This window comes from Xiphophorus couchianus, chromosome 19 (genome assembly GCF_001444195.1).
Source record: "Xiphophorus couchianus chromosome 19, X_couchianus-1.0, whole genome shotgun sequence".
Classification (NCBI taxonomy): domain Eukaryota; kingdom Metazoa; phylum Chordata; class Actinopteri; order Cyprinodontiformes; family Poeciliidae; genus Xiphophorus; species Xiphophorus couchianus.
The window spans coordinates 15625883-15652489 of NC_040246.1; the positions used below are offsets into that span (position 1 = coordinate 15625883).

Genomic DNA, 26607 nt, shown 5'->3' on the forward strand with positions numbered 1-26607 from the left:
TCATAGGCCTCCTCAGATTTATTGCGACACTGACTGCTACTGGAGATCCTTCCTGCCCACAGCATCACCATCTAAAATGACAATTTTAAGATACTTGCATGATATCAATTACAATATTTAATTTCCCTTTGGGATAAATAAAGCATTGTTTTTATTAAATGTGAATTGAATTGGAAAGATCTTTTAAAAATATTTACCCAATACAAATTTGACCAGCTTCCCAGTTCCTGTCAAGACCCGCACCCCAGCACTACATTTGACCAAAAACAGTGTGTTCAGGGCTGGTTTTCTTCCACATGTAGTGATTTCATCTAGTTGTGCGAAGTCCACAAACAACAGTTGTCCAGTCAACAGTTTCTCTATTTTGACCTCTGAATCTCTGCAGCTCCCAACTCACTACTTTGTGTTAAGCTATCACATAAAACCCCAATAAAATACATAGAAGTTTGAAAATTTGAAGCATATAAAAACAAACACAGGGTCAAGGAAGTAAAGAAAATCCTAATATTCTATTTATAGAAAACAGCTAATGTATTAAGTGCATCACATTCATCTCATCTCAGCAAAATGTTCCCACCCTGACAAAAATATTTATGAGTTTAATTTTATTGTTTATTGCTTCCCACACCCTCCCAAAGCCCAGTGAACAGCTGAATACATTTGTTTGTCATATCTTGCACTCTCATATGAACTGAATAAAGCCTATTGACAGCTTTTAGCTTGAGGCTGTTTGTTCTGCCTCTTTCGAGCCGTCAGGCATCAGGCTCCTGTCATGGTCTCGCCTAAACACTGCAATTATTACAAACACTGGTGACATGGAGTTGACAGCTACACACAGGCAGGGAATGAATGCTAATGGAATGCTGTCATTATTTACAGAACTGGGATGCAGCCCAAGCGTTATCAGCCAACAGAGACTTTGTTTGGTACATAATAGATGTGCTATGTTTTACATGCCACTGCTCATTTTCTCCAGACCCGCAAGGAACGTCTCAGTCCAAAGATAACTGGCAATTTATGATTCTACTCTTTCATTTAATGAGCCAGAGGGGAGAGTTTCAAGCCACAGCATGGCCCAGCATATCTCACACACACATTTGGGCATGCACAAGTGTACACATGCACATACTAGCCATTCCTCTAATATCATTAGCCTGGGACCACAGATAAACATAAGAGCTCATAATATTTATAGAAGTCATAAGTGGGCAGAGGATAACCTGAACAACAATAAGCCAGGAATTACATGATATTATACATTCTAAACAACATGTTTTCACACCCGAATTATCAGTAGTTACAGATCTAACATGGTTTAGTAATTCTTTGCATGAAAACATCAAATCAAGAATAGAGGGAACCCAACACCCTAAACAGGGCAAAATAAATATGGAAAAAATGTATTAAGAAAGGAGGCATCATAGATAGACTTCTTATCTGTGCCTTGGGCTGAAGCTTAATGACAATTAAAAAAACACTCAGGCATGCGTATTCAATTTGATCCGAGTGTAATTTAATGCTAATTAATAAACGTTGTGGTTTAATATTTCAACACATGAATGCTTCCTTTAAAGCCATGCAGCTTTTTTGAAAGTCGTTTGCGCAAACTCAGCTTAGAGTGGAATGCTGGAAAACATTAAACAATAGGCAACTGTCTCGAACAGCTTGAAACCTGCACACCACAAGAGTGACCGACCAGCAGCAAAGTCAATAGGATGGTGAATAAAAACAAACGATGTATAATAATTACAACATTCTGATTTAGTGTTAAGAACGGATGTCTGAACTGTGCCTGAAGCGACACTGCCACATACTTTTTGAACTTTTCACATCTTGTAACGTCACAACCCAAAATCTATTGGAATTGTGATAAATCAGTGCATACACGTAAGGTGGAAGAAAAAATATATTATTTAATTTTACAAATACATCTGAAAGTGTGGTATGCGTATGTATTTCACATTCCCATAATTAGAGTAGGAGTTAAGCGTGCTGTGGTAGCTGGAGGAGGTGAAGAAATCCATACATAATGAATTTGTCAACAAAACAGTTATTAGTCATGCACTCTAAAAGTCCGGGCTTTATGGAATAAATTCCCTATTGAAAAAAAGTAGTACAATGTCTCCTTATTGCCACAAACCATGTAGTTTGATAATGGTGTCTAAGAATCTTTGAGGTTCTTGGCTGTATTTACGTAAAGATTACATTAGGCAGAGGTGGAGTTTATCTCCCAATTATGTGACTTAGTTGCTATCTGTACTGTATTTAGGGGTATCAGAGTAAAAGAGTTGAATACAATGTCATGATTGTATTTTTTTTTTTGTAAAAAATTGTGAAACAACAATTAGATCTTATTTTCCATACACCACATTTATACACCACCTAGGGTTGTTTTTTGTAATAAAATCATAATCATCATACTTTGAAGTATGTGGTTGAAACTGAAAATTTTAGAAAAGTTGAACAGGTGTGAATACCTTTGGAGGTAGTATGCATGCATCAATCAATCAATCAATCAATCAATCAATCAATCAATCAAATTTGATTTGTACAGCACCTTTCAGCAACAAGGTATTTCAAAGTGTTTTGAAATGCCTCGGTTCATCAAGATGAATTACTAGTGGAAAACCATAAAACAAAATAAAATATGTATTTGTTCATTGTTTCAGCATGCACTCACCCACAAGTGAAAGCATGTCTGAAATCATGCTAGCCTTTATCTTCAGATCCAATGGTGCATCGCTGTAAAAAGACAGAGTAGGTATGAAATTTTTAATCAAACAAATATTTCAAATAACTAAATATTTGTGCTGCTCTAGTATTTTTGTGGCTACAGCTATTACAGAGTTATGAACGGTTGTCTTCTTAGCAGGTTGGATAATTAAAATATCCTAAATGAGTGATTCTACTAATAAGTAAAACAAGAAAAGAACTGAGTCACTCACCAGGACAGAGAGGGTGAAAGGTTCACCTCTAACAACCAGGGTTTAAGGTTGGAGTCAATTAGGACATCAAACCCGTACAGTTCTACAGAAAGAAGGACAATCACCAGAATAAATTAACATTTTTAATTAGTTAATTTAGTTTAGAACAGTGGCAGCATGTTGGAGTATCTCTGTTATGTTAGTTCTGATTTGTTCTTTCTGTAGACTTTGGTTCATACGTTTTTGGTTCATACATGTTTGGACAATTATTCCCACTGGTTTTGATGTCATGACAGTCATGAAAATGTTATGCAGCACCAGTTTTCGGTCAAAGGCATCTACCTGATTTGTTGCAAGACTGACTGCAACATCCAATTTGCATGATACAGGTAACATTCAATTTCCCTTTGGGATAAATAAGGTATTTCTTCATTTGAATTGAACTGAATTTACAGCTGATGGACAATCCAGAGGATGGGGATAAGAAAATCCCCACCATCTGGCATATCAATCTATGCCAATATAGAGATTGGCATAGATTGGTATTTAATCTTCATCATATTTAGAAGAAGAAGATTAGAAATTCTGAATATCCACACTACCCTTCAACGATGTGTGAATGATTCTAAGGACCATTAGAAAAAGTTTCAACTTATTCCTGAGGTCAAATCATGTCCATCTCGATAAAAGTCACACGCACAGCTTGAAATGTGAGGGTGTGTCCCAAGTGGCAAAACCTGGGGAATTAGAAAGCCTTAGGCAGCATATTGTATATACAGTATTTCACTCCAGTAACAGCTAAGCACTGAGTGACACAATAAAAGCCTTTCACAAAGTGGTCAGGAAGTTCACAGAGTAAACGAGAAAAAAAAATTATCCATTTCATCTTGATTTTTCTCTGCCGTTTCACTGGCTGACTGATATATGGCTTACTGAAGCTGTCAGAGTATATGCACCATATGAAAAGCCTCACACTGCTCTGGGGAGTGTCACCCAATAAGCCACCGGCCCCAGTAGAAGCGTGCAGGGGAACCACAGTCTTTTACAGGGTTAGGGTAGCGCCCGGCCAAAAAGCCATTGGAAAAATCCTTCTAATGGCACTTCAAACGAATAGACTGTGTTGAGAATAGGCTGGGGGGGTTGGCGGTTTCAAAGCTGCAATAACCAGCACTGTTTGCTCTAGCATCTCAGGTCAATGCCAGTGTTAAACACACAAAACCCTGCATGACAGTCGGCAATGACCTCAAATTGCACCTAAGGTAACGCTGATAAAATTAAGCCATTCCACTTTGACCAAATGGTGTTACTGTAACTTAGAACATGAATAAAGTGCAAACTAATCAGAAAAAAAGAAATTATTGGTTGCTTAAATAAGAAGAAAAGTGTCCATATTTAAAGTCAGATATCTGGTAAAGATATTTGTTTTTATCAATACTGGTAGGGATTTTTAAAAATTTGAAAAAGTTTGTGGAAATACAGAAAATTTATGTGCTTCCTTTTAAGTGGTTTTACATTATTTGGACATAAAATGACAAATTTTATTTCCCATGTCTCTATTAACGATTTAACTATCAATGTAAGCATTGATAATTACCCCTGTAATGGCCCCTGTATACCAGCATCAAGGTATACAGGGGTTTCCTTGGTGAAAGCTGGAATTGAACTCACAACTACTCTTCATAATGGTGGCTCATTTTCTTGTAAAATCTCCTGAAAAATGCATTTTAGTGGGGGGGGGGGGGGTTGTGCATTTTAGACAAAGTATAAATACTTTGTACAGTTCAACCTAACTTTAAGGTTGTCTAGAGACAAAACAGGTAGTATCAATGGTTAAAATATTTGGCAAATGCATTTATTCAGTACAGACTAATTTCTTTTAAAACATGGAAAGAGGGAAAAGTGTGGAAAATGTCATATTCCACACCTCTGGTTTTTTTAAAATACTTATTAGGATCTGGAAAATGAAGAAAATCCCAGACTCTTCAGAAAGAACCATGTTGACAAAAATGGGTTTTTTTGTAGATCATTTAAAAAAGATCTCTGGTCACTGCATCTCTAGTAACCTTGATAACCTTGTTGTATGCTGTATATTTTTAACTTTTATAATAAATAATTACTGTTTACTTTGACTTTTAAAATCATGTTTCCAAAAAGTACACCGTGTCCTCTCTAATTTTCTATGAAAACAAGGACTGGAATCCACACAAGTATGTATTTTGTATTAATCAAGCTAAAATATTTCAAACGCATTGTGCCTTTATTGTATTAAGGAGTGTAAATCGCATAAACTCAAACTGATTCTTACCGATGGAAAGAAAGTAAATCTGCCATCCATTCATGAGCCAGGGACTATAATACATCTGCACAAGATGGACAGGACCCCCTGATGTTAAACAGTGCAAGACTTTACAGGATTTTATTTTCCACTTGTCAGCTAATCCTATTCTATTCAATTCAGTGAAGGAAAAAAAAACACATACAGACGACATGAAACAAGGACAGAAGGAGTGTATGTATCATAAAACATTAGTGTTGATGAACAGAGCGCTAGAATAATTGAGGTTTTGAGCCTGCTTTGCCTCATCAGTGGCACAACAGCTGGGGGAAAATGGGGAGGTGTTGCAACCACCTCACCAGCCTCCGACAAGCAGACTCCATGTGCCACAAATTTTTCCCTCAATTAGAAGCAGACGCCACCGATGCCCCGCGAGCCTGCTGAGCAGCTAAATGTCAGACACGTTTGTTCTGTGGCTCAACCGCTGCCAGGGGAGCGCTTTTAAATGTGCCCACAGACAGCCCACAACAAGCATCATAGACAAGCAGTTGTGAGGCGCTCAACATCTACATCACACCCCTCAAAGAGAGAGGGGAGAGGACAGGACAACCGTGACAGAAAAAAAAAGGGATGATGAAGAGCATTTTCTTTCTTTATTATAGGAGGGGCGCCGCTGGAAAAGTTCACCACAAGAGACAAACACCCAAAAACAATGATCACCCCACCCTGGCCACTGAGCCTGGTAGCCCACAATAACAAGGGCATCTTTCAAGTGTGCTTTCTTCATGCGATGGGACAATTGAATTACTTTCGCGTCATACTGGGATAAATCATGGCAGCTAAACTGTTTCACTGCTGCTGGAAGAAGCATAGCAGATGTGGAAACCCTTGGAGGACAACAAATTAAAGTTCTAGCAAGCACTCTGTAGTCTTATTGTGATAGGAGGAACTAAACCATTAATCGCTTACACAGCAGCTACACTGTCATCGCAGGGGATGCAAACCCTGCACTGCTGGGAAAATATCTGAAACAGAGAGACGCTCATAGAGGGGCTGATCCAACCAACACTCAGCACTTAATGAGGTACGCTTGGTAGAACACAGGACCAGTAAGTGGAATGTTTTGTGTGTAATAAAATAGGCCTTTGGCTTGGCTAATCAGATCTTAGTCAAAACATCTCGTAATCAGCATCTCTCAGCAAAAAGCCTGTCCATTAATCACACAGCAGCGGTGAGGAGCTGCATGGGTGGCATTTTCTCCCTGCAGAAAGACTCATACACCCATATACACTTCTTAGAGCGTAAAAACAGTTTTTATGTCATCCCACATGAGACATTACTGAGCTATAAAAAGAGTTTTTATTATACGCACATGTAGATGCACAGTATAATTTGAGCAAAAAGGAAGAAATCCTATTGTTTTAAAGCCATTAATAAACTTTAAAATCAAAGGGAAGAATTTGAAGTAAATTAGGATTATAACATGTTTAATGATTTTGCAAGGCTCTCTCTCCAGACATGCCAGAGATTGTATATATATATAAAAAAAACACAAAATAATTACTACTTTTATCAGTAAAAACACAGTTTACTATTATAAACAGCTGCTGAGGCCCGGCAGTAAAAGAAGCATGGGGGTATTGTAGGTTATAGAGTGGGAGAACATACTGAGAACAAGAAAAGGAGGAAACTGTGGAGTACAGAATTTAGGACTTTGAGAGGTTTTATTAAAGCGACATGGATCCATCACACAAACATATTAGAATAAACTCCAGGATTTGAAACAGACCTTTACGTATGTGACAACACGCTCCATGCGGGTTCAAGCATGTCCCTATACTCACACTACACATATACTCAGACCCAGAGAGGGAGCTTGCATGCAACATGAGCACACGAAGAGACAGATTAACAGGGAGAGGATGAGGGTGGTCCTCTGGAACCGTCAGTGTCTGTCTTTAGAAACTTAATCCTGTAGACACACCATGAATGCTATAATTAACTACCTTGGGGCCATCTGTAGACAACAAAATTACACTTGATTCAATAGTAAACCGATAGGGCTGAAGTGAGATAGTCTACATGTTCAGAGCAGACCACGTTTTATTATGCGTCTTAAACAAAAGTGCTAGACTTAATTGCTTTTGTTCTGAAGGTACAGTGCCTTGCAAACATCCTTATACTCCTTAAGATTTTTCACATTGTGTCAAGTTACAGCCATAAACCTCACTGTATTTGATTGGTATTTTATGTGAATTATCAACACAAAGAAGCATTTAATAGAAATGGGGAAGGAAAATAATACATTTATCAGCTTTTAAAAAAAATAAAAAATGTAGCAAAATAAAAAAAATGTCTAAATATAAATGCCCGCAATAATTTTGAAATAAAATTGTAAAATCATATTTGACTTGTTTTCTAAGTTGATGTAGATGTAAATACTCATGTTACATGTGCATCATATTGATCGCAGACTTGAGCTGAACTGAATTAAAATTGTATCATTGCAGAGTTTGTAATATCATCATCCAAACAAATAAATGTAATATTGTATCGTAACAAAGGTGGTGATTTAAACTCCTAGTGTAATTGTATTCAGCCCCTCAAAATCAATATTTTGTAGAATCAACACTGGCAGCAAGTGTTTAGGGCAGCTTTGTATAAGAATTGAACATCTACGGACTGAATGTTTACCCCCATCACTCTTTGAAAAATAGCAATGGCAGAGAAATCACTTCATTTCCACCGTTTTCAGACTTACACTACCTAGTATGGGTCTTTCATATAAAATCCCAATAAAGTTAACTGAAGTTTGTAGTCATTATGTAAGAAAATGCAAAGAAGCAAAGTGGTACAAAAGCTTTTGCAAGTCACTATACATGGATATACATGTAATATAGATCAGTTCTTTTGCACCAGGTTGTCCAAGTGATTAATTTATGACTCATGATAGCTAGTGTTAAAATGAGACACTGCAGCTGTCCTGATAGTACCCTGAATATCTTTTTGATCTCAAAGATGACACATTCTATTCTGAAAGTTATCTCTGGCCACAGATCTCTGCAGTGGAGGGGGAGGAATTATGGACTTGAATTCACCCTTATAGTAGCTCTATTTGCCTGGATGATTGAACTCTATAGTCTTTAAGGTATTGTAACCTTTTCTAGTGTAAAAGTCTCTTAAAACTTTCAATTGTTTGTTTCAGGATGTGGTGTTTCAATGTGCTTAAAAAAGATTTGATTGAAAATGCCTAAAAAGACTTGTATTTATCTATTTCTTTTTTAAAATGAACAGCTCGTCATGGAGTTTGATATATTGTTTACGCTGTTGAAAATAAGTAGTAAACCTTAATGTGTTAATTTACAAACATTTAGGTTCAGATTGCCATCATGTCCCACTAATGTGGATGACTGAAAAGCAAGTTGAGATTAGATAGGCTACATTTCCCTGTAAATTCTTGCAGGGACAACATTCACACCTTAATTTAACGCTGTTTTCAACATAGCAGTGATGCTGTGGGTGCAGATTGCATCTTTATGCAGGCGACTTTGTGATTTTGAGTCCATGCAGCTACGCGCCCAATACAGCCCAAAATCCACCAATCAGAGAGCTATTATGTCTCGGGAAGCCTCTATTTTTCTGGCATCTAAGAGGTGAAACTGAGTGCGAGCAGGGGGGAAAAGGGAGGGTGAATGGTAGGGGGGGGATTTTTAAACAAAAAGACACAGTAAGAAAAAGGAAAAAGAGACCGAGAAAGAGACAGTGGTGCTTGAGGGAATCAGAGCCAATGTGCTCACTTTCAAACCCCCAAAATCTCAGAAAGGCTGCCAGACTCAGAAAGAGCGCAGACAATTAGTGCCAATACTAACATCGGTAATGGCTCCAAAATGGAGTTCACACGAGCCCGCAGCTGAGCAAGACTAGCCAAGAAAACAGTCAGCCTAAATCAGGCAAAGCTTGAATGGCAAACGAAGAGAGGAAGCAAATTCTTGCTTCAGTCGACAGGTCCTCAACAAGCCGGCGGCCAGTTAGAAGGCAGGACCAGGCAAGAAGCCTCTACTACCTCAGCATGGAGCCAGGGGCAAAAAATTATTAAGGAACTGCTTGACCATTTGAAACTTAAAGGAAATGTAAAGGGTGTGCCGTGTATGGCTATCTTCCTACAGTGTTTTAAATAACTACTGAGCATATCAGGTAATTATTAATATATTTCCATCTACCCTGTTCACATGCAAAATGTTGGTAAAAAAAAAATCAAAGTAATCCATGCAAATAAACCAAACTGGTCTATAAGTTATTTGTATTAAAGTGGAATGACACAGGGAATTTGTATGTGTATGAAATAGTAGAAAAGACTTTGTTGGTAATAGCGTCATGACGTCTTCAGAGAATTACTAAATTCTGTCAGTATTTAGAAAGCAATCCTGTCTTCTATCAGCTGTTCAGTCATACCTGATGACCTATACAAAGGGTATCAAGTCAGAAGCATCTCATAATGGGTAAAAGCAAAAAGCTCTCTCAAGACCTTCAGACTTGAGAGAGCCTACACTTGCCTCATCAACACTAGAATGGAATAACAATCTCATTGTTGCCAAACACACAGATTTTGTTTAGGCCCCATTTCTAAAATTGTGAATGTTTGGGTGAACACCAAATGGACCTTTGTCTGGAAGTGTGAGAAAAAATTATTTTTGTATAAACCAGCCACCTACCAGGTAGTTCTAGGAAATTATCTGACAGAGAACTAAAAGAAAACAACAGCAAGAATTGAAAAGTTGAGGACCACGCACAGAAAGCCTCAGAATAACCTGGAATTAGCAAAACAGTTTTTCCATATAAACTTGAAGAAATGTACTTAACCACAAAGACTACTATGCACATTTGTTGCACAAGACTACAAGTTTGTACAGGAACATTTGGTTAAAACAGTAAAATACAGAGAGAATAAAATGTGGTCGGATTAGACCGAAATTTCACACAAGATATTTGGAGGAGCAAAATGACATTCTACATCACCCAAAAGCACAATTACAACAATGTAGTTTTGAGGAGGGAGCATTATGGTGTAGGGCTGTTATTTTTAGCACATGGTACCAGCGGACTTCTAATGATTGAAAAAAGGATGAATGGACAAATTTACTGAAACATTTCTGGTAAGGATCGAAAATAGAATCTTGGACATTTCAGCAAGATAAAGATCCCATGAATTCAGATAACGAAACTCCCTATTTGTCTCAGAGAATCTCATTGAAATACAGTGGAAAGAAGTGAAGATCAAAGTGAATGGTTATGATCGTTGGGTGTTGGGTTTTATTTTTCATGTGTTTGTTTTCTGATCACTTATTTGTGTTGGTTATACAGATCTTGCAATATTCACCTTATTTATTTGTGATCATTATTTATGTGTGATCACAGTTTCTTCAGTTTTGTTTACTTTCTCAATTTATTCCTGTTTTTTTGTGCATGTGAATTTATCTCCCCTAGATGTGTTAGTCTTTTCATTCTGGTTTATAGTTCCAGCTTGCTTTGGGTAATTAATTTCCCTCCAACAGTCTCAATGTTTTCCTTCTGCCACAGCTGTACCACATCTCCTGTGATTAGTTCATCTGATTCCTTTGTCATTTTCTTTCCCTGCCTTGGTATTTAGGCTCCTGGCTTTTCATTGTTAATTGCTGGATTTTTCCGTTATTCTGTCTGCTCTTCTGTGACTCCCCCCCGTCCGTAGCTTAACCTTGTTGGCTGTTATTACAGAACTCTGTCACAGTCAGGCTCTGCAATTGGATCCTTCAAGTTGTTCAATAAAACCTCAACATGACATGAATAGAAGAGTTCTCCAGAACATGTGAGATTAAACGACGGAAGAAAGGTTCAGAATCACACCTGAGCTATACATGCAAATAGTTTCTCCACTTGAAGCCGCAATCGCCAAAAAAGGCTTTTTTACTGAACATTAAATATAAAAATACAATAAAGTTTTCTAACAATAATACAATTTCAGAAAATATGTGTAAAACTTATTCCCTGTGCTGTTTCACTTTATTACACACAATTTGTAGTCATAATTTTGTTGATTTGGTCTCATGTATGGGTTACTGCGGTTGTTTTCGACAGAACACATTTCTTTCATGTCAGTGCATAAATATAATTACAGAGAAAAAGATTGATGAGTTCAGTGTGTATCTCCTTGCTGTGTTTGTGAGTATGCGTGAACTGTTTTAAAAATAGCACAAACGACCGTGCAGGGGATAGCCCCGTGGTGGCGCAGGGGATAGCACAACCCACGTTTGGAGGCCTTGAGTCCTCAACGCGGCCGTCGCGGGTTTGATTCCCGGACCCTTCCCCCTTTCCTGTCAGCCTACTTTCATATAAGGGACACTAGAGCCCACAAAAGACCCCCTGGAGGGGAGAAAAAATAAAAAATCCCTGAAGACTACGTGAAAGTTGGATTCTGTCATGGTTATAAGAGTTCAAGAAGAAGGGATTGACTGTAGAGGATGGACATAGAATAATGCAAAGAAAAATTGAAAAAAATTACCAAAGCAGTTTGATTTATGAGGAACAAACATCTTGCAGGCAGTGGCTATCTGTAGCTCGGCGCTAAGCACGGCTTTGATGATGAGGTCCTCCACTTGCCTCATCAACACTAGAAGGGAATAAATGGGAATAAATTGTTTAAATGTGATTCAATAAAACTCATGAAGTCTTAGATGCAAAAAAAATCCTCAATAAAAATAAAACTGCTTCACTCACATGTGGTGTCCTTTCCCCCCTCCTTCAAATACCTCAACACTGCACTCATACTCCATTTGTTCCCATAATCCTCAACTTCAGGGTCATCGCAGCTGAAAGGGAAGAAATGCACTTCAAAGACCAAAGCTGAGGTAAAGGGATGAGTCAGGAGGCTTCCCTTAAAAGCAACACACTCAACAGATTTATGAGGCACTGAAGCAGCTTACCTGACATAATCACTGCTCTTTTTGTTCAAACTGTAGTTGGTGAGATGCATGAAATTGTTCTTGATGTGTGTTGTAGTCTGATCGTACTTAACTGTAGCAAACCTATGGAGAAAAAGGTTTGTTTTTTTAAACTCAAGATAAAGGGGAAAAAAGAATGCAAGTTCTCTTCTACATTCATGAAGCTGTAACTTGACTTAATAATTGCAATGCGTAAGGGAGAAAATAGACTCTAATAGAGTTTCAGAGCAGTGGGTGCCACATGTGCTATAATGAAAATTCCTTGGCACACCACCGCGTACCTGAATATCAACACCACCAAAGGAATGTCAGGAGATAAAAGCAGGATTCAGAACTTGGCCATGATTTATTGCTCACAGTTGATAATGAAGCCAGCAAAATAAGAGGGCAGTGGCACGGTGTTTCCAGCATGAGCACATACTTCTATCAGAGCGAGGCGAGGAGCCAGCTATTCACTAAATCATCTTCCCTCTCCTGGCCTACCTGTATCAGTTCATCGTCTGTTTATGGTTTAACTTAGAAAAACGTTATTACTTTCAAATAATAAAAAAGAAAATTAAGAATTTCTGTTGAGTTATGTTCAGATGATATCTAAATAACCAAAACAAATAATAATAACATTTGATTAGCACATCCTACAACTGAAACAATGGAGTGCTTTGTTTCAACATCACCACAGCAGTTGGATACAGAGGCTGCTTTCTAAAGCTTGGGGTGCCCTCTTGTGGAAACAGAAAGAATATCACTATGATTAATCTAACAGGTAATAACAAAGCTTAATAAATAAGAAACGTAAACAGTAAACTACCTACAGAATTTAAATCCACACTTAAAGCACAATTTAACAAACTGGTAGATTGCTCAAACCTGTACCTTAACATAGCATGTATTGTAAAACATGCTACAAAATGTCATTATAATCAGCAATACATAATAATTTTGCTTTATTTGGATTTATTTTGATTTATTTAGAGCTAAACACATTAGCAAAGATAGTGTTCAGAAATTACTTTTGATGTGAATTTGCAGTGTATAATGAATAAATGGATATACTTTATTAATCCCAGAGTGAAATTCGCAATAGTAAAAAAACACTTAAAACACTTTAGTACCATTAGAGTTCGCATTTTTATTTTCTTCTTGAACATTTATTTCAGGTGATAGAGCTATGACTCAGAGATTAAACAAAGCATAATGTAAGCTAAAGGGGTACAAAAAGCATATCATCCATCAGTCCACATAAAACTGATCTCCTTTTACTTCAAATGATTTTTAACATGTATATGTAAATACGAAGTTGAAGTTATCACAATTATTTACAGCTTACATGTTGAATAAAGAGTGGGACATATTGCCTTTGATGTCACTTTGCACATTAAAGAAATACGATGAAAATAGGTCTTTGCATCTTTCTGTATGCATAATGTCAAATGACTGTGACATTTTATAACACATACAAGTAACTCTGTTACCTTCAGTTGTTATACAATTCTGCATACATCAAACATAACTTAAAAGAAATTTGATTTCACAATTTGATGCCTTGAAATTGTCCTGTCTCTTTAAGAAGCTTCACAACAAACTTTCTCCATTAAGCTGTTTACAATTTTTCTTAGGAGCGTTGGACTGAGGAGTAGTTCATATCATAAGCTCAGACAACGCAATTTCACAAAATGTTTGCCAATTGCTACAGCTAGTCTGCTGAAGTTGTGTAGGGAAGGCTCAGGGGAGGAGTACTGTATGAGGCGGAAGCTTGGCTGGAGACTGCAGCTGTAAGGAAGAGCTTTGTGGAAATAGGCAGAAATTTGTGTTGTCAGACAATTGCTATTCCCACTAATCCAGAGCCAACCCTTAAGGAAACATCTTCCTGTATGGTTCAACCCCGTGAAATGATATAGTAGACAACTGTGTTGGTCAATTGGTAAAGGAGGGATGTAGAAAGTACGGAGGTACCAATAACTGTGCCACCAGATATTGGTGGCACAGTCATGGGGACTGAGAGACTCTGCTAAAAAATTACTGTCATGATCAGTGGTACTGTGGCTTTTGTTCATTCTTTAGCTAACAGATTCCAGGAGCTTTCTTAAGTTTAGTACTTAAATATTTGATATATTGCTCGGGATTATAATTTGAGAAGTTACTAGATTGTCTCAACAAGGTTTACTAGTTTTCCTCTTTGTGATCCTTGCAGTGCTTTATGTTTTCCATGTTTTGGATTTTGTTATCATAGTTTGATGTTTTTGTTATTAAAATAACCTTCCCCTTTTCCTGTCAGCCTACTTTCATATAAGGGACACTAGAGCCCACAAAAGACCCCCTGGAGGGGTACAAAAGAAAAAAAAAATTAATAAAATAAACATATATAATAAGGGTGGTAACAATTTAATTATCAACTCTAGCTACATCAGACAGCAACAAAGTCGGCTAGTGGCTGCAACAGTTGAATTTGTCATCATATCTACCAATAATGTACCTATGGTACCTCCTTCATTGGGGAGGTACTGTAGTTTCAATTTAGAAGCTTTACCACTACACACAATAGCATGCATTTAATATTACAGTATATTTCTACTAAAGAAAACAATGTGATCACCGACATGTAACTATTACATAAGTATTTGAAAACCTACATACACGTACCTAGCAAGACCCTCTTCATAGACATAGATGAGCAGCGGGTTGAAGGATGTCACCACTACATATAAACGAACGTCAAACTTGAACTCTGTAAGCAAAAACAACGAGGACTGATCATAAAGAGTTTTAGTGTCCAACAGTCAAAATATCCACTATGTCTTACCATCGATTAATAGGGGGTTATTTATGTAGCGAGACACCAAGATGTTTTCATCCATTGAAATCTGATTTGGCTATTCATGAGAAGCAACACAAAGGCGACAACAAGAAGAACACACAAAGAAGATATGCAGTCAGTATTTCATCTTGGAGTTAAAGAAATAATGTGCAAGTTCATTCATATAAAACAACATTAAAATATCAACTCCAAGCAGCTGCCACGACATTGCAGTTAATCATGAACATCAAAGGACTGTCACATGGGGAGACTTTTCTGCGACGCTGGTCATAGCAGGTCAACCTTCAATAACAGCCTATAAAAACACAATCTGGTGCTGGGAGATGGGTCATTTATGTGTTGCAGGTGGTGAAGTTGAGTTGAGATTGGAAGGGAGGGGGTAGAGTAACCCCAGCGCTGGCAGGAGTTCAGAGCAAAACCAAACCAAAAAAACAAACGTATTTCTTTCTTCTCTCCAAATATCAAGCTGACATTCTTTCCACCATTGCATAAAAATGCCTGAGAAGAAGAATCGTGGATGTATTTTCCAAGAGTGAGAACCTTTTTGGCCTCCTCTGAGAGTCAAGTCCTTGGAAGCGTGTGATTTACTCCACTGGGCTTATTAATGTCTGGTTGAAACTTATTTCAAAGACAACTGTATCTGCGCAACCCCCACAGTCAGATAACATCTGGCAAAGTGACTCCCTGGGTTCACACAACATTTTTCACGTCCGTGAGCGCAAACTTTACTCCCACACAACTAATGTAAATCTGTGCTTACACATGAATTAGTAAGACACAGAAAAAAAATGACAGACACCAGGGCATTTATATAAAAAGGGAGGTTCGGTATCTTCTGTTTCAAGTACCGTATGTGGTAATTTATTGTCACTATCTAAAGTTTTTTTTCTTAAATCACATTGTCCTGTTCTGTAATTATTTTAAGCTTTTCTCCTACTACAACTTCATGTTTGATACACAATTAAACAAAAATATTTTGTTACTTCCAAAAAAAATAAACTGTTTTAAGCAAACCAAAAACTGAGCAGAGAAAACAGAAGAATATTAGTTAGCAAAACAAATGAGAAACAAATAAAATGGAAAACAAAACAATGAAATTTAAACGGCTTTAAGTAAATCATCCCTTCTCCAACTCATATCACAATTTCAACTTCCCTACTGACGTTTCTTACATATATTCAAACTATTTTGTAACTATGCCATTAAACCACTACAGTTTATTTTTAGTTCTTGTGAAATATTAAGAAAAATTGCCATCAAAGTGCCCAAATATCATGTTGTGTTAAATTGCACACATCTGTATACTTTGTTTTACATTCTAATCCAATTTATTTTGGTTCTGATCCATTCTGCGAAATATTCACCTGTTGGGTACAAACTGATGTATACCTGTCCCATTGCAAATTTGCTAAGGCAAAAGGTTTACTCCTGCTTTTTGAGTTACCAAAGCAAATAGATCAGTTACTTATTTTTGAAGTTTTTTAAGGCGTTCACACTCAATTTGACCTTCATCAACTCATTGCAATGTGAGGATGACAACAAATTGCAGCTCAAATTAAAGAATTTCGTCTTTAAAACTGGTGTCAACGTTGGTAAATTAGCTCATCTGATCTTATGTCCGCATTTGAGGATTTTGGAGTTGGAAATTGCACAATTTTAAAAAGTGAAATTCACCTACATTGCTGACCAAATAGATCCCCCGTCCTCTTGAAGATGCAACTGGTTTAATTATCCATGGTCCCTTCTCCTTAGCAAAACAACCTGAGTGGGACAAAGAGGATTTTTGAAAACCGCTACAGATGTCAGATGCTATGAAAAATTAAGTATCTTGCAAAAGTTTCTACACCCCTTCAACTTATTCTTATAGCCACATATTTGTATATATTTTATTGGGGTTTTATGTGATAAACCAACAGAATTTTTTTTTTGTATTATGAAGGAGGAAAATTATACATGGTTTTCAAACATTTTTAGAAATAAAATTCTGCATTTTGTAGGGGTAATCTCAAAAGCATGATGATTTACAGTGTGGATGTTGTGTTCGAGATGATATGCAGGGCCAGTTCTCTGACACACGCTCTAATTTAGAGTCACCTGACCAACACACTTCCCCACAACTTTATCTGTGATCTGCCTGCTGTGTTTATTTGCCTTGGTGATGCTGTTTGTAGACTAATGTTCTGTAACAAACCACTGAGACCTTCACAAAACAGCTTTATTTGTGCTGAGAGTAAATTACACACTGTGGAGCTTCATTTGCTAATCAAGTGACTTGTTGAGCTAAATGATTTTAATGGATTTTATTACGGGTTGTTATATTAGATGGAGATAAATACAAATGTAAATCATACTTTTCACCATTTTATTGGTAAACAACCATTTAATCTCTTCCCTCCACCACTACATAATTAGGCACAATTATTGTGTAAAATTTCAATTAAATAATTTGAAGTCTATGGTTGTAATATGACTGAATGTGAAAAAAGTTGAAGGGGTATTAATGCTTTTTCAAGCATTCCACATCATAAAGGCAGGTCTGCCTAAGCTAAGTGAATCAGGTGAGGGTCTTACTGCGAAATTCCTCGCTCTCAGAGGGAAGCACAAAGGTCTGAGGAATTATATGGAAGTTTTTGAAGCCATAAGTCTGCTGCATCCGCTGGATGTTTTTATAGAGATGGTCTTTGCGAGTTAATTCATATGACCTGGAAATCAGCAGAGATTTCAGTTTAAAATGTGCTCTACTTTGACATGACATAACAAATACAGAAATAGATGACAGTCATAGAACACCCCCTGCCTGACAGTGTGATTCATTTCATACTTCAGAGAGGCACCAGTCCAAACTAAATGTGTGTTGCAGGAGAAGCCAAAAAATACATTGCCTGAACTGCGGGGTTTGGAAGGGATTAGTAGTGTTATTTATAATACAGAAACCAGTAACAGTACCCCGGGTATCTCAGCGTACCTAGGAAAGTGGTTGACCTTCTGGAACTCTTGAAGGCTGTGTAGTAGGTAAGGTTTGAGGTGAGATCCAGTCCACATCAGGTTGAAGTTGTTACTGTTTGGGTGAACCTGAATGACAGAAACCTGGGCTGACTTGCGCTGAATCACATCTCATAAAGCAATCACTAAAATAAAGTTAGTTAAATCACTACCATGCACTGTAAAATAAAATCCAAGACCAGCACTGAATTATGTGAATTTCAGAACCAGATCACTCCATGGCCAATGGACAAAATTACAGCATGGACATTTAAAATTACATCAGAAAAACAACCAATCCAAAGATTTTCATTTTGCCTTGAGAATGCTTTGCTCAGTTTTACACTAAACACAATATTTACTAAAAAATAATATTTATCAGAATACAAAATTCAAACAACTACTCTGTTTTGGGGGCTACCACCATATGTTTGTAATAAAGAGTGTATCTTTAGTGGCAGACACCCATGTTAATTTGATCACTGATCAAATGAAAGTCAACAAGCACAGGACTAAAATATAAAAGAGTTTTAAAGGTTAACCAAACATAGGATTGCACCCATTGATGAACCAAAACTAATGCTTTGAATGTGTAATTTTTTTTTGTCCAGAGCAGCTCTGACAGTTGCATTGGGAGTAAACAGATAAAAGAAAAAGCTAAATGTTTGCTTTTCGTTCTAAGGGACACAAATCTTTTAAAGCTACATGAATGAAGAATGAGCATTACCTCATGAAACCCATGATTGATGAGAATTCGTCGTACTAGGCGGCTATCTGTGCGAACAATCTTGAAGGACATATTATATCTCTCTGGCGAAAGGAAACACACAAGAGACAAGCAAAATTTTGATTGTCCAACTTATTGATGCTCTACATTTAAAATGTGCTTTTGTATAACTTTAAATGTTTGTACCTCCAACAGAGCAGATACGCCTGTTTTTTGAAACAACAGCCTCTGGTAGAAAAACAATAACTGGGATTGTCCTGCTAATGCCACTCCATGCAATGCAAGGATGTTCTCTACTTGGAAAAATAGACATATGACATAAAAACCTAGTGAGTAAAAACATTACTGAGTAATTAATAAGAAAATTTGTAATCATATAACAAAGATCCACTTTAAATGTTATAGCCCAAAATTTTATCAGCCATTACTAGGCACAGGATGGTTGCTGGTCAGTGTAACAAGGTTTTTTTCAACATGGATTCATTGTGTTCATAATATGAAAGAAGCTTTGTTTTGCTCTGTTTAATAGCCAAACTGTAACACTGTAACAGGTAAAGGCTGCTTTACCTGTTAAGAAGCCTTTACCTGTTTAAAAGGATAAAAAAAATGCTTTTTGTAAATCTTCAAAGTTGCAAAAGACAGAGTTATGGAATACCTCACATCATTGTTAGTAAGATATAATTACGATAAGTTTATTTATAAATACTCAATATGTTAAAATATTTTAGTAGCAGTAGAAATAACTCTTTTCTGTTTTGTTTTAAAGGGAAATAGTTAATGTTATACATTTCAGTTTTAAATTTCTGTGCAAGAACCCAGCTGTTGTGTAACCATGGTTCTTACTATAAAAATGCCTTATCGTTACTAAAAAGCATGAACATCTGAGCTAGATAAAGACAACAATCTGGCAAGGCCAGTAACAACTGCATCCCCTCACTGTACTAACGCACCCTCATACAAAACTCCAAACCATCTCACAGTACTAGAAGTGACATGCATATCACATAGCAAATATAAGATAAGGTATGACAGTGATGAAATGCGACTCAATCAGGTATGACCGGTACAGATAAAGCGGGTGAAATGTAAACAATTCCTCCATCCAGTTTTCAAAGCAACTATGTGAAACTGTGTGGAAAATAAGTTTCACTGAGATATCAAGACAAATACACTTGCCAAACTATTATGATATTTTAAATGGATATATCAGATAAAAATAAAAGTCTGATCACAACTGAATCTCGTTGAAACTTAAATTGCTTGTTAAGAAAGGCATTGAAAAAAAGATACTTGAAAATACTTCCAACTGAAAATGAGGGACCAGCAAACAATATGCTAGAAAACTTTCAGCAAACTTTTAAAATTGATGTACACAACACTATCACTGTACCTTATTAGCTGAAACTAAGACCAAATATAGGTAGCAAACACTGTTAAGAAAGGTTAACATTTCCTTTTTTTTATCAATTGTAAATTTCACACCAGCAAGTCCTTCTTTTTCTCAGCAATACAATGGATAGTCTGCACAGTTCTGCAATAAAAAAAGTGTTGTTAACCAACTACCATGCCAACCTGAAACCATTATTTTGTGTCTTACTCAACACAGCTAATAATTCTTATATTTAAGATCTCTCTAATACTATTTTCATGGAACAAAATTTAAAAAAAACACTAAAGTTATACTGCTTTCTGTCTTGGACTCTTGGAATATTACATTTATTAATGTATGTTCATTCAGAGCACACAGGCTTCACTTTGGGCTCTAGAATCTTTAGTAGTATCTGTAAAGTTATATGTAGTGTTGCTTTGAATTATTCAGTGTAATGCGTTGCCTGATTGTTGTACATTGCCCTGTTCTAAATTATTGATTCCTCCTAATACAAAAGACAAAATAAGGTTAAAAAGCAAAAATACTAGCACAGTAGCTATACTTTATTTTACTATATGTTACATGACTTGTGTTAGTTAAAGATTAGTTTTTAAAATAAGTGTCTTATCACTGTTATAATGAGAGAAATATAAGAATTTTTAGTCAACACAAACTGACTTAGGACAAGCAGGCTGAAAGTAATAATCGGTAAGGTATGACTAAGAATAGCTTAAAGAGGGAATTATTTGGCCGAAAGAAGAAAGACCAGCTGTCACATTCACAGTGGAGAGCTAGCTTATCCTCTTTGCATATCAAAAATTTATAACAAACTCTTCAATGTTGAGATCTGATTTTGTCTAAACCACATTTTGGTTTTAATTTTGGTTTGAATATCCCTAGAGACTGTATAACAACAATTAAATAATACAATTTAGATAAACTATAACAATTTGTAAAGATAAAAACTAGAAAAATCTATGATCTTGATCCATCAAGGTGGCACATTAATCATATCTTAAGAGGCACATCTTGTAGTGTCAGCCAAGGGGATCAGCAAGGTAAGAACCTAAGTGAGACTAAAGAGTACAGTCTAATTACACAATCTGCAAACACTTTGAGAAAGAGCCTCTCTACAGCTTGTAATAGGAGTGAAAACATTGTGCAATATGCTAAAAGACCATTAAAATAGAAAATCTACAATTGCCATGCTTATATTAAGAATGATATCCAATCTAAAAGATTTAGGATTGATTTATTTGTCATTTCACATATGAGCAAAAAAAAAATCTGACTGAGGCAAAATATTGATTCACAACAGCCACTGACAGTACTCATAACAGTTCAATAATAAAAAATAATATAATAACAGATCAAATTAGTATTAGTGGCATAAGGTCACTTGAAAACTAAACAAAATTATGCAAAAATATATACACCTTTTTATGCTTGACTAGGGCCAATATTATGTTTTTGTGGTGACTGAAAATATAGTTTTTCGGTGTCATACAACATTTTAAAATAAATTGTGTAATTCAATCTAGTGATTTTTATTTTAAATACAAAAAACAGACTAAAGTATACAATAACATACAATATATAATCAGCACAAATTGTGTTTATTATAATAACTCTTCAGTTGTTCAGCATAGAGTATACAGTATGTAAAACATGTCATGTCTATGTAAAACATGAAACACAACGTGCTTAGATCCAAACGGGATGAGTGGCATTTAAATACCAGTAAGATACTGTATTGCTTTGCCTCCCACTTTCACCAAATGTTTACACACAGGCTATTATTCAAATAATGTACGACAGATTGGTAATTAGTTTAACAGCATTGTGTTCTAACAGACCAAAGTGTTGCTTGTCATCAGCTGCATTTGGCTGTACTTCCACACCAACACACAAGCTGTCCCAAAATATGACTGCATTAAAAGGCAGAGCTCAGAATTTTACATTTTATATCTAAAACTAACTGCTAAGATACACTGCATGATATAAGATTATTAAATAAAATGTTTTATTTCCTAAACATATTCCACACCACTAAAAAAATCCCACAGCAGGTTTCTAGAACAGATTGCTATTATTATTTTTAAAGTGCATCAAACAGCAGAAGAGGAGTTCTGAGATTACCCTTGTTCATCCTCAGAAGAAGACTCAGAGTCCTCTTTCTCCCGAACCACGGCTGGCATTTTCCCATCAAAGTCAGGCTGACTACCCGGTGAAATCCTCCAGGTAATAACGAAAGCTGTTCTACTGAGAATAGTGGTAGTTAGATATGTCCGTACACATATTATACGTCTGTAGCACTAATTTATCTAAGCAGCAAATACCGGCACACGCATTAAATGTACAAATTAGTTCATACAAAAATAACACCTTCATAAATCTACCTGTGGCGGCGATGAAACCTTCTTACTGCACATACAAGACGTTGGCACGGACTGGCAGTTATACCGTATGCTGGTACCAGCCAAAACAGAGTCACTTTTGACGTAAAACCAAGTAACAGTATTATTGTACCTAAGTGTAAATGTAAACCAATATAAACTTACCCGTACCTTCCGGTGCAGAAACGCTAACAGCTAACTAGCTGGCGGAAGCATTACAGCGCCGTTAATCTTCCTGGTTACTACAACAACTGAGTAGCAACAGTGCAGTGGGCATGCGCACTAGCTAACAACGGCTGTCCACGTTTAAACTAAACGTTAATCCCCCTTTACGGCAGGTGATAGTAAATAAAATCCTAAAAGACTTGTTTTGTAAGAAATGGGAATGTTGTCAAATTGTTTTTGGATTATTTTAACGTAAATATATATTTTTTATATGATTCACATCATGAAATTAAATCCGAATCTCACGTAAAATTCCATATAAAATTGTTTCGACTAGCGCAATATTTACCAACCCATTCAATAACCTACCTTTTATTAAGCCCTCATTTCTGCATTGAAAAGTTTTTTTATGGTGTGATGTAACATTCTGATCTTAAATGTTATTACCAGCTTCTATGACTGAGATACAAGTTGTGCAGAGATGTGAATATGTGTCATCTTTCAGTTTTCATTGCCACTGCTATTTGTAATAAAAAAAATAAAATAAAATAAACTGGGAGATATGTTACAAAGCTACTTCCTGATTTTACAATATGTTCATTCCACCTTGATCTTTTATAATTATAGAATTTATTTTAAAAATTATGACATTTTGACAACTCTGTTGTGTCCAGATAGTTGGTTTTACTATGGTTTCAGATTTTTTTTTCATCTTTCTGAATAAGCAAAACACTTCCTGAACCAGACTTTATTCAGATATAAGAACAATAACGCACTAAAGGTTCAAGGCAGTATACAGTCAGACGGCTGTATGTGGGATGTGGAAAAGCAACTGATGGACAGATTGATGAAGCAAAGTCTGAGAGAACATATATTTTTCTTCCCTTTCTATATATCAGAACCTGAAAAATACTTAAATTTTATGCTTTAAGAAACCCTCTGAACTTGTAAATGTGTCATGCAATTCTGGCTTAGATTTTGTTGTGTGGTTTTCTAAAGTCAAAATTAATGAGACCATTTCGGCTGTAAATCATGCCTAAGCATAATTTCAGCCCATGTATCAAGCCAAACCCCAAAATTATGCAATTAATTGTTACAGTATAATAAAATCTGCACTAACATCCACTAACCCCTCCCCTGTCTAGAAACACTAACTTGTTGTCTACGCGATATACGAATGGGTGAATTGTCATTGGTCCGCATAAGAAAATGGGCGGTACCTTAAGTTTTAGGACGACCAATCATAATAATGGTTCGACAGAATGGAGCCATTTTTTGGAGCCTTGTTATTGGCTTACCCTGTGGGCAAAGATTGGGGAAAAGTCACCGTTTCAAATGTAGCTAAATACTCGGTTGGCTGAAATCCACCTGTGGTTTTGGTATTTAGTCTTGCCAGATTGTGTTTTAAAAACATAATGACGCTGTAGTCTGGTTATCGCTGGTGGGTAGCTATGGTTTTCTTTGTTTTTTTTCCTCATTGACGAAATTACAAAATATTAGTCTGTTTAGAGATATTAATGATTGTAATCTCCTGACAGACGACCTTGAATGTGTGTTTTAAGCCGCTCGGTTGCTCCCGCGGTCTGAGCTTTCCTGGGCTACTGTGAGCCGACAGACTCTCTGACGGGTGCGTCATTGACCGCAAATATGAGCCGCTTTCTGAACGTCCTCCGGAGCTGGCTGGTGATGGTGTCCGTCATAGCGATGGGAAACACCGTGCAGAGCTTCAGGGACCACAGCTTCCTCTCAGAGAAACTGTACACGGGAACGCCAGAGTTTGGTGAGTATTTATAATGTCAAGCGGAAAAATTAGAACACCCAGTGTGTTTTTTTTAACATATTTAGATGTTATATCTATTTGATTTCTGATTTGGGATAGATTTGGGCACATCATTTAGCAGCTTATGCGTTTGCAAAGGGTTTTGGAACTCAAAACGATTAGAAATCTGACATAACACAATACAGAAAATAGTTCACAAAAGGACGACATTTAAGACAACTACCAACATGCCCAGGTCTGGTCTTCCATGCATGTTCACCCAGAGAACAGATAGCAAAATGCTAAAAGAAGTCTACAAAAACACTAAGATATCACAAAACCAACAAGCTTTTGCTGGTGTTGATTCAAACGTCCACGGGGATGTAGGCAAGAAAAGGACTTCTGGAAAAATATGGACATTTCAGTATAAACTTGAATTATTTATCTTTGGAAACAAGAACAGAAAATGTGTTTGGCTTAAACCAAATACAAGAAACAAACCTCATACTGAAAAGCAAGGAGCTGGAAGTGTCACGGTTTCAGGATCTGGACCAGCAGACCATTATAAAATCTAACATCAAGTATCAGAGCAGAATATTTGAGAACATTTATAATGAGAGTAAAAAAGATTAAGCACAGATCTTGGTTTGAAATGGACTTTACATGCAAGAAACCCCTCAAACATCTCGGTTGAAAGTGGGAGTAGAAAAAAAAATCCTCAAGATTGATGTCAGCAACTGTTGAACGATTACAAGAATCACGTCTAAAGTCATTTCCACCAAGTGGGATGACACCACCTAGAAGGAGATAGAACTGGCAAATGTTGATTTATTTTGATTTATATTGGCAAACGTTTTATTTTTACGATCATGTAGCTAATCGAAAACGGGCTTAAAAAGATTCATATATATATACTAATTGCTTTATTATGCCTCCCTGTCTACTCCTCTACTTACTCTAGTAAATGGTCTCCAAGCTCGAACATTTGGTATTTGGACATTGCTGTCGTCAATCATCCGCTGTGCCTGTGCCATTGATATCCAGAACAAAACGTAAGCTATCCGGTTATGTTTTAAAACTCCTACATGCTCTTGGTTTACAATCTTATGATCATATTAATACATATTGGCTTCTACAGGCTATATCACATTACTTTATGGACATTTGTGTTGGCACTGGGTCACTTTCTGTCGGAAGCATTCATCTACAAAACTGCACCACTGACTATTGGAGTGATGGCACCACTCATTGTTGCAAGTGAGTATGGAGGGGTAATAGCCTCATATTTAGGATTTTATGTTTGAAACTTTTACTGGATATTTATTCATTTGAAAAGCATCACATCTTATCTTGCTTTTCCCAGGTTTTTCCATCATAGGAATGCTCATTGGATTCCAGTGTTTTCCAGAGACTCAGGAAGAATTGGGAGCACGGCAGAAGAAGCGAAACTAGTTTCCTCCTCTTATTGGCCGAAACCACCACCAGCACACAAACTTGGACCAGTAATTGTGTGCCAGCTTTTGTATCATGTATCATGGGTTTACCTATTTAACATTCAAAGGAGCAATATTATAAAAGGATTAAGCCACATAGTAATCTGGAATATAATTTTTTCACTTCATCTCTATTTTTTTTTTATCAGTTCAGACTTTACTAAAGAACTACATAATGTAAAAGTGTTTTACACACACACACCCCAGCAGTTTCTTGATTTTTACCACAGAAACAAACTTGAGGTTTTATGAACTCGTAATGAGAAAGCTATTCATCTGCAGAGCAATTCAGACATCTTGATTCTGAAGGTGTAATTGTTTGTTTTGTTTTGCATTGCATTATTTTTAGGAAATCATCCATGTTGTTCGATATTTGAATTAAACTTCACATCTTTGCCGGCATTTATGGTTTTATTTCATCGTCTGATGAATAAATAAATCAAACATGTACCCTATGTCCTTCATGATTCACAGATCAATCTATCTTCAAATAGGCACAAAATACCCAATTACCTAGAGTATATTGAGGTTAATTATCTGGGGATTCTACAGTGTTTGATCAAATTTGATTCCTAAAGAAACCGAGCTGGTTCTCCAGATATAAAATCTTTGAGTAATTGGTTGGAATTTTATCCCATTTTAGTGTGTTTTTTTTAATGTAACTTCCTGTACCGTTTTCTTGTTACCATATCTTTATTTTGATGGTGCTGTGTCATCTATCTCCTTCT

At 36.5% G+C, this 26607-nt stretch overlaps 2 protein-coding genes across 13 annotated transcripts in view; one reads left to right on the forward strand and one right to left on the reverse strand.

The window, feature by feature from the left end:
• ttll5 (tubulin tyrosine ligase-like family, member 5) overlaps positions 1-22744 on the reverse strand; it is a 62801-nt gene extending 40057 nt beyond the window's left edge. For 2 of the 11 annotated variants that reach the window (XM_028000337.1, XM_028000348.1), the window contains exons 1-15: positions 22628-22728; positions 22466-22535; positions 22206-22325; positions 18884-18993; positions 18698-18780; positions 17954-18060; positions 17560-17690; positions 16667-16749; positions 14974-15043; positions 14814-14898; positions 12156-12257; positions 11950-12041; positions 11735-11842; positions 2946-3027; positions 2681-2742 (exon numbers count right to left, since the gene is read on the reverse strand). In XM_028000337.1, the coding sequence (XP_027856138.1) occupies positions 2681-2742; positions 2946-3027; positions 11735-11842; positions 11950-12041; positions 12156-12257; positions 14814-14898; positions 14974-15043; positions 16667-16749; positions 17560-17690; positions 17954-18060; positions 18698-18780; positions 18884-18993; positions 22206-22264 (1174 nt within the window). In that variant the 5' untranslated portion in view covers positions 22265-22325; positions 22466-22535; positions 22628-22728. Of the gene's footprint in view, positions 1-2680; positions 2743-2945; positions 3028-11734; positions 11843-11949; positions 12042-12155; positions 12258-14813; positions 14899-14973; positions 15044-16666; positions 16750-17559; positions 17691-17953; positions 18061-18697; positions 18781-18883; positions 18994-22205; positions 22329-22465; positions 22536-22627 lie in introns of all 11 variants that reach the window. The other 9 variants (XM_028000338.1, XM_028000340.1, XM_028000339.1 and 6 more) reach the window with 9 other exon arrangements.
• A 1158-nt stretch (positions 22745-23902) lies between these two features.
• Positions 23903-26327, forward strand: erg28 (ergosterol biosynthesis 28 homolog). Of its 2 annotated transcripts, none has more exons than XM_028001236.1 (5): positions 23903-24068; positions 24190-24407; positions 25348-25438; positions 25525-25643; positions 25750-26327. In XM_028001236.1, exons 2-5 carry the CDS (start codon positions 24275-24277, stop codon positions 25836-25838), a joined length of 432 nt encoding a protein of 143 aa, XP_027857037.1. In that variant the 5' UTR covers positions 23903-24068; positions 24190-24274; the 3' UTR covers positions 25839-26327. The 2 variants fall into 2 exon arrangements, with proteins under 2 accessions (XP_027857037.1, XP_027857036.1); XM_028001235.1 differs by having other exon boundaries at positions 23904-24068; positions 24166-24407.
• Positions 26328-26607: the final 280 nt, after the last annotated feature.

Bases quoted from the DNA above. Each gene is read 5' to 3' on its own strand.
- erg28 (XM_028001236.1), top strand. From the start codon at position 24,275: ATGAGCCGCTTTCTGAACGTCCTCCGGAGCTGGCTGGTGATGGTGTCC. The intron at 25,439-25,524 runs GTAAGCTATCCG...TGGCTTCTACAG, and splicing joins ATTGATATCCAGAACAAAAC to GCTATATCACATTACTTTAT. The intron at 25,644-25,749 runs GTGAGTATGGAG...TGCTTTTCCCAG, and splicing joins GGCACCACTCATTGTTGCAA to GTTTTTCCATCATAGGAATG.